Source organism: Molothrus ater, chromosome 6 (genome assembly GCF_012460135.2).
Source record: "Molothrus ater isolate BHLD 08-10-18 breed brown headed cowbird chromosome 6, BPBGC_Mater_1.1, whole genome shotgun sequence".
Lineage (NCBI taxonomy): Eukaryota > Metazoa > Chordata > Aves > Passeriformes > Icteridae > Molothrus > Molothrus ater.
The window spans coordinates 46816716-46830061 of record NC_050483.2 but is presented as its reverse complement, the minus strand read 5'-3'; the positions used below and the strand labels follow the sequence as shown (position 1 = coordinate 46830061).

Genomic DNA, 13346 nt, shown 5'->3' with positions numbered 1-13346 from the left:
CACAACCAGGCACAGTAATTTGCATTAACATCAATAATCTCTGGGTTTGGGAGAGCCATGGCAGCTCTTGCAAATTAAATCAGAACTTTGCAGTTGTTACGCTGGAGGAAAATGTTGCATGTGCAATTTGAGAAAAGCCCACATAAATTCAAAGGTTCAAGGCACTCCTTGCATTTCAAAAACTGGAATTTGCTGGTCTAGACATTAGTAAATTTAGGTCTGAGCCCATTCAGATTGCAGTGATTTTGCACTCTTTCCACAGGCTCCACTGACCAGCTCTCCCATACTTCTCCCTGGCCCCAGGGTCCAGCTGGTGACTCACATGTCCCAGGACACTGAGGTGCTGGAGTGCTTCACTTCATCAATCAGTTGCTTGACCCTGGCGTGTGTGAAGTCCAGTTGCTCTGCAGAAATATCCAGCACATCAGTCCTAGTTTCTTTCCTTCCAGGTTTCTATTTTAACCTCTTACCCATCAGATTACTTTTAGGTAATTGACTCATTGACTGTGAATGTTATAATATAATGATAACTTGATCAGGCCAAGGATCAGGGGAGCATCAGGGGAGTCCCAATCCTCCCCTGGACATCCAGCAGATTCCTGGCAATGGGGACAGGCTGGGGGACAGGCTGAGGGCAGGGGAGCTGGAGACCACTCCTACTGCAGCATCACTGGGGCAGGGGCTGACAGACCTGGGAGGCTGAAGTGGGGTCCTGGACCATGTGCAGGGTGGGGAAGCACTGGGGAGGCACTGGAGACAGCCACACCTGTGTGAGTGTCCTCAGAGCCCTGAGAGCAGCATTAGCTCCCAGACTGGTACTAGAAACATGTGTCTCAGGTTTAGCCCTAGCATCCCGAGTGCCACCCTGAGAGCAGGAGCACACAGCCCTGCAGGAGGGTGATGGCAGCATGAGAGAGGGCTTCACCTCTGGCATCCTGCAGACGTGCTGCCCAGAGGCAAGGCAGAGCTGCCAACAGCTGCACATAGCAGAAATAACCATGACTTTGGAGTCAGCTGTGCTGTCATGCACTGCAAGCTCTGCACATGATATCCTCAAAACCAAGATTGCTGTTATTCACTGTTCCTCATTCTTGGTAGCTGTCCCTTCCCAACAAGATGTGCACACAGCCATGCTGGCAGATGTACAGCACTGGTTTGCTATCTATGCAGATTTGGCTACAGCTGGGGCATGTAGATACTGACATTTATTTCAAGCCCCGGAGACTGAGAGAGGGACCAGCTTTATGTAATACCCTTTTATCCTTGGAGCTTCAGGAATAAGGCAGAGACCTTGGGCAACTTGGCCCAAGGTGCCCTAAATATCTTATGAATGTTATTGGAGAGAAACAATAGCAAGTCTGAGTAAAAAACCTTTTTGCAATCAGAGCTTTGCTAATCAGCTTTGCTGATTCCAAGCTGGTGGAGCTGCAGTGGAGGTTACTGGCTTCCTGCATGCAGACAACCCAGTATTTTGTGTTTGCAGAGGGAATCTTGCCTGTGTGAAGACACTCAGAAGACACGGACCTGTTTTGCAACTAAGGCTCCTGTTTCCATTATTCAATCCTGAAAAATTGTTTCAAATTCAGTGAAATGCATTTTTGCATTGATTCAATGTATTCTGTGGGAATTTGTTTGTTCAGGGAAATTTAAGTCTGCAATGACTGAATGGCTTAAAGCACACATAGAAAGGAGAATTAGAAAGTTCCACCTGCAACAGCCTGAATTTATTAAAGTAATAACCTGGTGGGAATTACAGCTAGGATAACACTTGTGAAAATGACAGCCATGTAAAAAGGGATTGGTATTTAATCCTAACTCCTTTTGACTTTCAAATTTTAATCTGGTTTGATACACTGGGCAAATTATTAAGTTCTTTACAAAGGCTTATTTTAAAATAATTCCACCATATCACACATTAAAATAAATATACAATTAACCAGACACTAAGAAACAACCAATGTGAATAAAACTGCTGTACATGTAAAACTGATGGTGAAGACTTTGAATCTTTAAGAAAAATACATTGATGAAAATGCCTATGCTACCTGGTTTGAGTGACAGATAGAAGGCAAAAAATATATTCTTAATGAAAGTACAGGGTCATCTTGCACTGTTTGTAATTATGTGGATTTCAAAGGCAAAGACGTTGTTGACAGCAAGACAGAGATGGAGCTCTGCTACAAGTGGCAACCCTATGCCACTGAATACATCAGACAAGACCCAGTTTATTCAAACTGGGCGAACAGATACTATAAAGCACAAACACAGTCTTACCTCCAAACAGATTGAGGTGTGTGCAAGCCTTTCAAAGGCCTTGTGCACAGATGTGATTCACACCTGCCATCGTTTATTATAAAGTAATTGTCCACCTTTTTGCAAGATCTCTGGATTTTCTCTACTGTTCATTTACATTCTGCAGTGTTGGCTGGTTGCAGCTGAGAGGTTCTGAGGCTTGATACTTCAAGTTTTCCAGAGGATGAGTGTTCTCCTGAATGCTCCTTTTACTTCTGCAAATGACCTCTACCGAGAAATGCCGTGTGTTCAGACACCATCTGCCATTAGCCCATCTGCCCTATATTGAAGACCACACTCCAGAGACCTTCCAAGGTCTGCAGGTACCAGAGGATCTCACAAGGTAAATTATCCAGCTCTTCCAGGATGACAGCAAAGACAGAAAAAAAGCAGCATGGCCCTTAGGAAAAGTCTGACTCTTTGACAATTGGAACTGGTGGGGTTTTATGGTCAATTGGTTTATAAATAAAATGGAAATCTTTCTTGGTTTCACTCTTCAGAAGGGAGACTTTGATATGGTGTGGAAGGGCATCTTTGTCCAGCTGCAGCCACTGGTCATCAACATAAACAAAGAGTCCATAGTCCTTGGGATGGGACACTTCAAACTTCTCGGCACACTGCTGGCTCAGCTCTTCAGCTGTGGTATCGCGACGGGAAGCAAGTGTCCTCGATTGACCACTGATTTCCAGAAAGGAGATACAGATGAAATCCTGAAGAGAAACAGGAGGAGAGACCTTGCAGTTAACACAGTAACCTAGGTTTCCCAATGCAATATGGGAAACCTGAAGGAGGAAGAATTCAGTCACAAATCTCTAGCTGCCTAGAGCTCCCAAATATCGTCGTCATTCTCCAATGACCTAGTTACTCTCTTCTTTCTTCCCTCTGTCAGGCTCTGAATCAGCAAATACTTTAATAAGCACTTTACCAAATAATTAGCACCATAAAGACACTGAAGTTAACACACTTTTTTTCTGATTTTACTGAATATCCTAAGAGAACAATCTGCAATGGTTCATTCGCCCATCTTTTTACAGCTCCTGAAGAAAGGGTTTGCAAAGAAGTGACAGACAAGAAAAACAGACCAGAAATGACAGAGGTCTGGCCTGAAAACCCCATTTCCCAGAAATGAAATAGGGCTAGCAGTGTGGTGGCCTTGCAACTTCACAATCACCCAAACAGCATCTTGAAAGTGTGTCCTCTGAACTTCCTTCCATCAGTAAGGAAATAGCAGAAGTTATGCTGAGAAAGCTGATTTACTTGTATCCTGTTTCAGGCAGTAACAACTGTTGTGACAGCTTTCATCTTGCCAAACCCATAAGGAACAGACTCTAGAGAGCTTTTGGTCACAGTGGAAACTGTGTCTTTAATTTGCATCTGTGAACTCCAAAACAAATCCCATTTTGTTCAGAAAATAATGTTCCCTGGCAGAAGGGGAGTTTTCAAATGCATGGACTATGGGCTTCTATTTAAGGAATATCACTGCAGTGGATTGAGGCAGGCAGAAGGATGGACAGAGCCCTGCTGAACATATCAGCAAGTGGTTTAGCTCTGCCAGAATGGGCTTTCATATCTGATACTACCCATCATTGAAAGGGGTGGAAGATGGCCCTTCAGCTGCTGGAGGTGGTGGGAATCTTCTGGGGAAATGTGTAATTTGCTTGGTACTTCTATGAGCTACTGCTGCCTGAGTAGCACTCAGGGCTGGATGGATATTTGCCATATCTCATACACCATTCCCGGTTTCTGAGATCACCAGGGACTGGTTGGACTGCAATATGGGAAACCTGTTCAACTCCATGCTTTCACATGGACTACCCTTCCCCACAGGAGACTTTTCCCTGGCTTTCCCCTCGGCATGCACAATTTTCAGTTCTGCACTGTGGAAGCACTACAGAAGGTGAAACATGGCCTTTGCTGCCTCCCTGTGGGTGATAATTTGATCACAGCACATGGGGCTGGCAGGGTATCCTGCCTGCCTGGACCAGTCTCATCATGGCTGGAGGCCCGGAGCACTCATCTGTCCTGGGACATTCTCCCACTGGTGCACAGGGAGATCTTTGCCAGGCCATGCACAGCATGGGCTTCAAACCTGACCCAACTTTGATGGGTTTTTCTGCTGCCAGAAAGATGCTTGACTGACTGGTTCTTGGGATGTCTCAGACCCCCCTACAGTTTTATGCCATCTAGAACCAGCCCTGCATAGCCTGCTCACATCTCAGTTTAGCCCATGATTTCCACAGGGAAGGGCGATGATTAAGAGGGGCTTCTGAGTCCCCACCACAGCTCCTGCATACAAAGGCTCCTAGCACACCTTCTTTGAGAATTGAACAAAAAAATCACTTTGCAGTTATATTTAAAACTACAAAATTATAGGGGTACTTCAAGATTTCAAAATTTGTTTCATAGGTAGTGTGTATTTCAAATGTGGTGTGGTTTTTAAGATCTGGAAACCTTGCCCCAGATGTACTCTTCTTTTTTAATAGTGATCTCAATTAATTTCACTTAAAAATAATTACCATATTAAAGATTTCTAAGTATGGAGAAAGCAAGCAGGCTTTTCCCCTAGGATATAATGCTAGCTACCTGCACTGAGGAGCGGGAAGCCCGGGCCTTGTTCAGCGTTCTCCGTCGCTCCCAGCGGTGGATGGAGTCCTGAACCTCCACGCTCAGCTGCCGCGTCACGGTGATTTTGTCATAGTTCTTGATATGCTCCAGGACCCCATAGGTGGTGGTTAAATAATAGGAGCCTGCAAAAGGTGAAAGTCTTGTATGAACATCACACCTTCATGGCCTCTGCCCACACGGGGCAGCTGCCTGGCCCTTGCAGGAGGGGTCACTGGTGTCACTCGAGTGAAGGACACCCGGTGACCAGTGTCCTCCAGCCCCTCCTGCTCCACATCAGCGCTGCCCCCCAGACTGCTGCGGCTGTAGATGTCCTTGGAGAGAGCACAGGCTGAAAGGAAAGAGCTATAAAAACTGCTTTCACAAACAAGTCCTAGCCACAGATGATTATTCTTTTTGTTGTGTTTGATAGGGCCCATGCAACAGGTCTGTAACTTGGGCTCCTGAGCAGTCCCCACAATACAGGGAAATAGAAATAATAGTAGATTACGGCAGGAGAGGGCCATGTTTGGATTTCAGGGCTCCTGTTGAGGGATGTCTCAGACCTGCAGGAACAAGTCATCCTCTGTTCCCTCCATTCTATATCGACCACGCAGACATCCCAGGCGTTCACCTGTAACTCCCGGACTGTTCAGGGCCGCGGGATAAATCTTGGTAACGCAGAGAAACAGGGCAAAGTGGCAAAAGCCGCTTTCCCTCAGAACCCCGTGCGCGGCTGCTGCGGCGCTGCTTGCAGCAGGAAATCAATGACCGACTGCAGCCGCAGGGCGGCAGCTGGGCCCCGCTAACAGCCGGCTGAGCTGCAGGTGGGCCCCGGCAAGGACAGACACGCTGCTCTGCTGGCACGGCAGCCCCGAGGCAGGGCCGATGAAGGGCTGGTTCCCTCAGCTGGGATCGGCAGGCTCGGGCCCGGGCTGTGCAGAGTCAGCCCGCGGAGCTGCAGGACAGCGGCGGGGCCATGCCCTGCTCCGGGCCCGGTGCCTGCAGACGGGGACAGCTGACGGCTGTTTCGGCGGAGTTTCACCCCAAGTGCAGTATTGTCAATTAAAAAGGTGACTCCGACGTTGGTGAGGGAGAGAGAATGATGCATCTGACTCCGTCATCAGAAGGCTAATTAATTACTTTATTATACTTTACTATATACATTTCATCTAAACTGAATCTGCCAGGCGCTCACTCTGCACACACCCTGCTCACACTGCACTGAATCTCGTGACTGTCCACCCACAGTCCCGACACACACACACACACACCTGGCCCTGATAGGCCAAGGAAACAAAACACCATCACTTTGGGTAAACAATCTCCATATTGCATTCTACTTTGCACAGCAAGTGATAAGAATTGTGTTTTCCCTTTCTCTGAGGTTCAGAGAACGTGAAGCTCAGAAATCCTTGGGAAGAACTGTGCCTTGCTTTTCTCTGTGAAGAGAAACGTGGCATCACCGCAGTGCCTGTAGATGGCCCTCGCACACAGCCCATCCCATCCCATCCCATCCCATCCCACCCCATCCCATCCCATCCCATCCCATCCCATCCCATCCCATCCCATCCCATCCCATCCCATCCCATCCCATCCCATCCCATCCCATCCATCCCATCCCATCCCATCCCATCCCATCCCATCCCATCCCATCCCATCCATCCCTTGCAGCCCGTGGGCTCCCCCGGCACTGCCAAGGGGTGTCAGCCCTGGCGGCTCCAGGGAGGCAAAGACAGCGCTTGATTCAAGAGCAGCATTTTTAGAGCACCGTGAAAGTTTTCTTTTGGAGAGGAGAGACCAAGACGCTGCCATTTGACTTCCTGTGCTCTGGTGGATCGATAAGGAGTGTCCCACGGTTTTGAAGGTTTTTGCCCAAACCACTCATTTTTCTTTAATGTCTCCCACAAAGAGGTGCTGAGAATAGACTAAGAAGTCTAAAAGTGCCACTTTTCTCCTCTTAAATATGGTTACTACCCTCCTTTGTCTGTCATTCAAAATTTCTCCTATTCTGCCTGAGTCAGAGGTAGCTGTGATGGGAACAGGGTGTATCCCTTCCCTCAGAACCCTGGGAGAAAGAGCTCTGAGTCCCCCCACAACAGGAATTCATCACAACTTTTTTAAGAATTAAGTTTTTGCCCACTTTCAATTTCTTCATTTCCATCCGATTCTTCCCTACAATCTGTCCTTGTCTTTGCTCCAGCATTCAGCATCACCATTGCTATTAAATTAATTCAAAAGTGTATTTTTAATTTGGAGGCAAAATTGAAGTGATTTTGTATATTGATTTATGCAATTTCACAGGTTTTTTCACTTCTGCTTTACTTTTTTCCCTTTAATTTCTGTACCTGAACACTTTTTGCTATTCAACTTTGAAAGGCCTTACTCAAGTTAACTTCTGCCAGTTCTACACTTTGCAATCTCACAGCTGTCTTCACTGAGATGTTCTTTTTTGACCCCCATTCCTCATATTTGCAGTTACTCCTAATGTCCTTTCTGATGTGATTATTCAGTCAGCTTGATTTGGAACTCCCTTGCAAAATTTTGACTGGAGTGCACATTTCACAAAGTCTTTGCATCTTTGAGCTAAGAGAACTTCCAGCCAGCTTTGCTTTTGACATCCTGAGCTCCCCAACCCAGATGACTTCAGTAACCAGCCTGGTAGTGTGCCCCTTTGGAATGTAGAACTTGTGTGCAGAGTAGTCACCAAAAGCAGCTTGGTTATGTCCACAAAATACTGTCCTTCAGCTAATATTTTTTTCTGCTAAGGATTCTTTTCAGCAGAAAAACTAGTCTGTGCAGAAACACCTTACTATTGTACTGTATTGCTACTAATCATCCTATTAGTACTTGCCTTTGTCCCACTCTGCACTGTGCTGGGATGACATGTTTAGTTTCAGACTTATTTCCTCATTTAATATAAATAAAATTAGTCTGCTGTTGTTCATCCAGGACTTCTTTCTAGAACCTCAGTACTTACCAAAGTAAAGTCTAAAATAAACCCTATTTTATTGGTTTAGTGACTACTTGGTGATAAATGATCTGTGTTTCTAATTCAGAGTGTGTAATTGTCACTTGGGATGCATGTGCTTTCCAAGCTATATTTAAGAAACTAGAGGCCCACTGGGGTATTTATCATTTTGATAACAGAGGTCTTTAGTCACTTCCAAACTCAATATTCCTCTCTAACCTAACTTTATTTTCTCTGTCTCGCTATGATGCTCAGTCAGAGTACATTGTCAGAAGGTTAACTCAAATTTAGAAGTAGAGTGACCATGAGAATATAGCCCTCAGGCATAAAAAGCAGTTTAAGAAATGTGCTCTTTTCTCACTGGAATAAATAAAAGTATCTGCACAATTTTTTGCAGCAGCTGTTTAATTTTAGCAAAAACCTTCCAGCTTTTCAGCCTTTGGGCCAAGTAACACAAGATGTCTCTATTTAGGTTGCTAATCCAGCACCTCAGTTATCATTTATGATGAGTCCCTGCCTTTCTAGCTAAAAGGAGTTAAAGTGCTTGGCAATAATTTTAGAGATTCAGATTTGAAAAGATTGGCCAAAGTATTATCCACAAAATCTAGCCAGAGCTTTGCTGCCCCACTTTCACAAACACTGAAGTGAGACAAAGGATGATTTCCAAAGTGAATATCCCATGAGTAAGCACTGTACTCTTACCTTCTCCCAGCTGCAGAGCAGGGTCCATGAGCTCCATCATATACTCCACATTCAGAAGGACTTCAGTCAAGTTGCAGCGGGCCAACACGTACATGAGCACTGGGAGGAAGTCATCTGCACCATAGGGTTTCCCTGAGCAAAGAGAAACACAGCATGGTCCCAATCACACCAAAAAATCATGGTCCCAAACAACAATGTCAGATTCTCACACAGTGAGTCCTTTGCAGACTTCAGTTTACGTTACCTGAAGAGTTACAGCTCAAAAGCACCAGCAAAAATGCTGAAAACAGAAATTTAGGTCACTTAAAAAGTAAGTAAACTTGCTTCAAGCCCAAAATAGGATCTTGAAAATTAACTGGAGAAATATAAACTTAACTTCATTGATGACAAACAACTGGCAATTTTTGAAGAGTGCAAACGCCTCCAGCTTGTCCCTCTGATTTGATACTGACATCAAGAGAGAAGTTCAGGTTTGCAATATTAGTAGGGAAGTTGTCTATATGCATTAGGGGTATTTGTTCTCTTAGACTTACTCTGTGTGTGGTACCAAAAACCAGAAAATAGAATTTGAGATGGTGGTTTTAGGACTGGGGACTTCCGTGTTTATATCCCTTCAGCAGGCAAAACATCACACTACATGATCCTAATTAAAACAGTTGCCCAAGAGCTAGGATCCAAGAGGAATCATCTTTCCAACTATGATGTCTAGCTAGGAAAACAGAAAGATTTTTACATTGGACTTTAACCTAGTTTTTGAAATTGGTGTACAGCAGATGCTCAATATTTCTTGTGCTTAAAACATTCATATCAACTAAGTTAACAAAGTGATCTAACAGACAGTCTATAAGAGCTCTTTGGGATCTCTAAGAACAAAACAAAACATGTTAAGTCACAATTATAAATAATTACTACTTAAGATAGAATCCAAACTGAAGCTTCCTTGCATAAACCACAAAGAACACAAGGATAACTTTTTTCATTTGAAGGATACTTTCACTTTCAACCAACAGGTCATAAAGTCATCATGGAAGACCCACAATAGCAAGTTTTTATCCTTCAGAGTTGACCACTCCTCTTAACCTACTCTGCTTTCATTCTGAATGTCTTTCCCCAGACTGTAGGGAGTTTTTTCTCACCTGTGCACTTGGATATGTTGGTTTTATGGACTATGTGTGTCTCACTTGAGAACTGCTTGTCTCAGCTCAAGGAATCGAAGCTAGCCTTGATGTAGTTTTGGTGAAATTATGCTCTAGCCATTTTTGGCCTAGAGCACACATGCTCTTCCATGGTGGGGCATACATTCCTATTTCTCAAATGTTCCCACTGACTTATTTGAAATATTTGCCATGAGTCAGATTTCTTTTTTTGTCATTCATAGCTGACGCAGATTCTCCACTGGCAAAGAAAGATATTCTTCTGAAGCCTCAAATAAACATGAGCTTAGTCCCTGATTTAAAAAAAAAAAGTGTGGCTTTGAAATAAACCCAGTAATACATCTAGTGAACAGAGAGCTGATCCATTTAAAACAAACAGTTAGAGAATGAGAGATCATCAGGGCAGTAATTCAGTCTGTTTCTCACAGAGCCCACACATGCCATAACAGACTATATTTATTTAATGAAAGCTGGATTAACGCTTTCAATTCTGATTGCTTTGTTATGGCTGCCTTTAGTTAAAAGACACAGCCTTAGGTCTTCAATGAAACTATAAATGGACTTCATTGTTCAATTAACATCTGTATGGACATTTTTTGTCTGTTGTTCCCTTGGCTTATGTCTCTGTGAAAGCTTTAGCTCTGTGAAGGGTCTAATTCATTACTGTCATATGCATTACCTTAATGCAAGCAGCTTAGTATTACAGCTGTTTAGTATTTTCCAGGGGAAAAAAAGAAGATGACAAAACAGACATGAAAATGTGACAGAAAATCTTCTCAGCAAAAAGTCCTATTCTCCTTTTGCTCCAAGTACACCAGAGACCAACAGAGTTAGTTCTAATTCAGACTAGCATAAAGGAATACAAAATACCAAAGATTTGTTAGGCTCATTTTTCCCTTCATTAAAAACTTCTTATTTGTGATCTAGTAGTTACAGATCAATGGCATGGATAGAATGATTCTAGTTTCCTTAAGGCCAAGGGATTTCCAGTGCAACACCAATAGCAGAATTTCCCTACTACTTCTCTTTCATAACTAATTCATGTCATATCTGATAAGGACATGAAATAAAGTTGCTGCTTCATAATGTCAATTCCTATTCACTGGAAAAAACAAACCCTAGGTTGGTTGTTTGTTGCTTGCTTGGTTGGTTGGTTGCTCAGTTTCTGGCTTTTGACATGTCACCAAAGCAGATCATGAACAGAGAACAGACTGACCAACTAATGCAGAATGGAAACAGCAGCTTGGAACTAAACAATTCCATGTCCCCATTCATCAGCTTCTGGTGTCTACAGAAGTGAAAGTTAGAGGAAAATTCTCAAGAATGCCTACAGAATCTCTCTGTTTCTTTTTTGTTGTCTGAAGTGGTTGTACGTACAATCATGCATAGAGACAATTCTTTTTCATGCTGTTTATCTCATTTCTATAAGCTGATTTAGCTGCTCTGCCCTCCAGTCCTTGCTATAAATTCTTCTCAACTTTAAGACTTCATAGAAATATTATTGGACTCCCAGCTGTTTATATGCCTTAAATATGAAAATCTGATCTACAGATTAATAATAAATGCTGAGCAGGGGTGACTCAGGTCTGACTGAAATAATGGAAAGAACACATTTTCCATGTGCTGCATGCTCACAACCTGTGTGAATTACTAGACACCACTTTAATCCACCTGTGGCTATATGTCACCCAATTTTAAATACCCACGTCTGTAGCAAAAGCTGAAGTCAGCAGGAGAAGAATGTGTCAACAAGGGAAAAGCAAAACTAATCACCAGTGATCTAGCTCTGACTCCATTTTGTGGTTTTTTGTGTTGCCACAGACCTCCAGTGTGGCCAAGGGCAGGCCAGGCATGGCATATTGCACCTTGTGGGCATCTCTATAGCATCTCTCCACTGACTGCTCATGGAGCCAAGGAGAAGTGCCTGAGAGGGCAGGGCTCTGATTGTCCCCTGTTCTCCTGGCCCCTCCAGGTACAGGGACTAGCTTTGACACGTACAGCCATCAGTCCAAGCATGGCTCTGAGGTGCTCCATATCTCAGTCCATCCATGGGGAAAACAGGTGCTGTCAGCAACTCAAATATGCCCAGAAACAGGAGTCTACAAAGATAGATGAAATAATGCCTATGGACCAAGATACCTGAGAGGTTGTTTCAGCATTGTGTAACCCCCACGGTTCCTGTGCCAGTGTCCACCTGGGAGCTGCAGCAGAGGTATTCTCTGCAGGCTGCTGCCTTCTCAACTCTACTTTCAAGCTGGGCCAGAGCCAAATTCCTAGACCTGTTTGGCTTGCTCCATCTGTGGTCTCTCACAGAGGGGAATTTTTGCAGCTGACAGAGTTAATCTTGCTCTGACCCTGCCACTGCTCTCAGTGACAGTGAGACTGAGCTTGCCTATTCCAGGTGGTGGTGTCCTACTCCAGATATGACTTGCTTGCTTTATTTCCCCTTCTTCCCTGCAGGGTCAGGAAACATTTATTTCATAAATGTCTCTAAGAAGCTTAAAATAAGCCTTCTCTTCTGCCACAAATTCATCCTATTATGTTTATAGCAAAGCAAGTACAACGTCAGCTCCTGGCTGGGATGCAGCACTTGAATAGATGAGTATTAATTAAATACATGATTTAAAGCCACTGGAATTCTGCCCAAGCCTCCATAAAGAAATTACAGCCTATTTTAACACATTCATGCATTTATTTTCTCTCTGTGAATATTCTGAAAACCAGCAGACAGGGGTGATGCGCTGCACCTTGCTCTAATATTTTACAAACACTAGCTTGATATCTAGAAGCAGATCTCCACAAAATATGAATTTTAGCCTCAGTTGGGAAACCTGAGGTGCAGGGAGGCTAACTGGGATTTGTTCAAGATCATAAGAAAAGATTGTGACTTTCTTTCCACACACTAGCATTTGCTCTCTCTTTTCTATCCTATACTACTTTCAGCAAGGTTTAATTTGTGATATAGTGAATTAAGTGAGTTAATAGATGTAGACAGTATGAATTCACTTCAAAAATGTGTGGTTTAGAGATCAGAGGAATTCAGCCCCCATGAAAAATTTGAACTGGCTCTTTGATTCAAATGTAGGAATTGTGCTAGATGGCAGAAACCCCAAAATCTCTAGTCCATCAGTCTTTGTTAAAAGTAACTTAAATACTAATATCCTCTTCCAAAAGATACCAAAGTAAACCTGTTATGTATAGCTTTATTTTCCTTCTCAGAAGTGAGATATGATAATAAGCAGTGTAATGGGATTGCTCTGACAGCTTTAGGAGCTTTTGGCATGGGCTCTTCACTGGCTGCTGAAGTATTGGGGTCCAGCTTCCTTTCTACAAGCTCAGCTATCCCACTAAAGACTCAGCTTTGCTTTTGCCAACTGCAGAGCCTTAAAGGAGTACATCAGGGCAGCTAATATCTGGCTGCTCAGCTCTGTAGGGGTGACAAACTTCATTCTAAAAGCTAAGGAAGAGAAATATTCCAACGCAATATATGTCCTATCTATCCTCTTTTTCCAAAAGCAGACTATGTGCATTATCCATGTAAAACCATGCAATAGAAATTATTAAATCAGATGTTTTGGTCACCTAGCCAATTCCATAACCAGTACAAACTATAGTTTTGAACTATA

At 43.6% G+C, this 13346-nt stretch overlaps 1 protein-coding gene across 1 annotated transcript in view; it reads right to left on the bottom strand.

Moving 5' to 3' along the window:
• Positions 1–1702: 1702 nt before the first annotated feature.
• Positions 1703–13346, bottom strand: part of LOC118687349 (ras and Rab interactor 3-like) — a 153121-nt gene continuing 141477 nt past the window's right edge. Inside the window, 3 exon segments of the mRNA XM_036384275.2 lie at positions 1703–3002; positions 4876–5039; positions 8567–8698. Coding sequence (XP_036240168.1) covers positions 2694–3002; positions 4876–5039; positions 8567–8698 — 605 coding nt within the window. The 3' untranslated portion in view covers positions 1703–2693.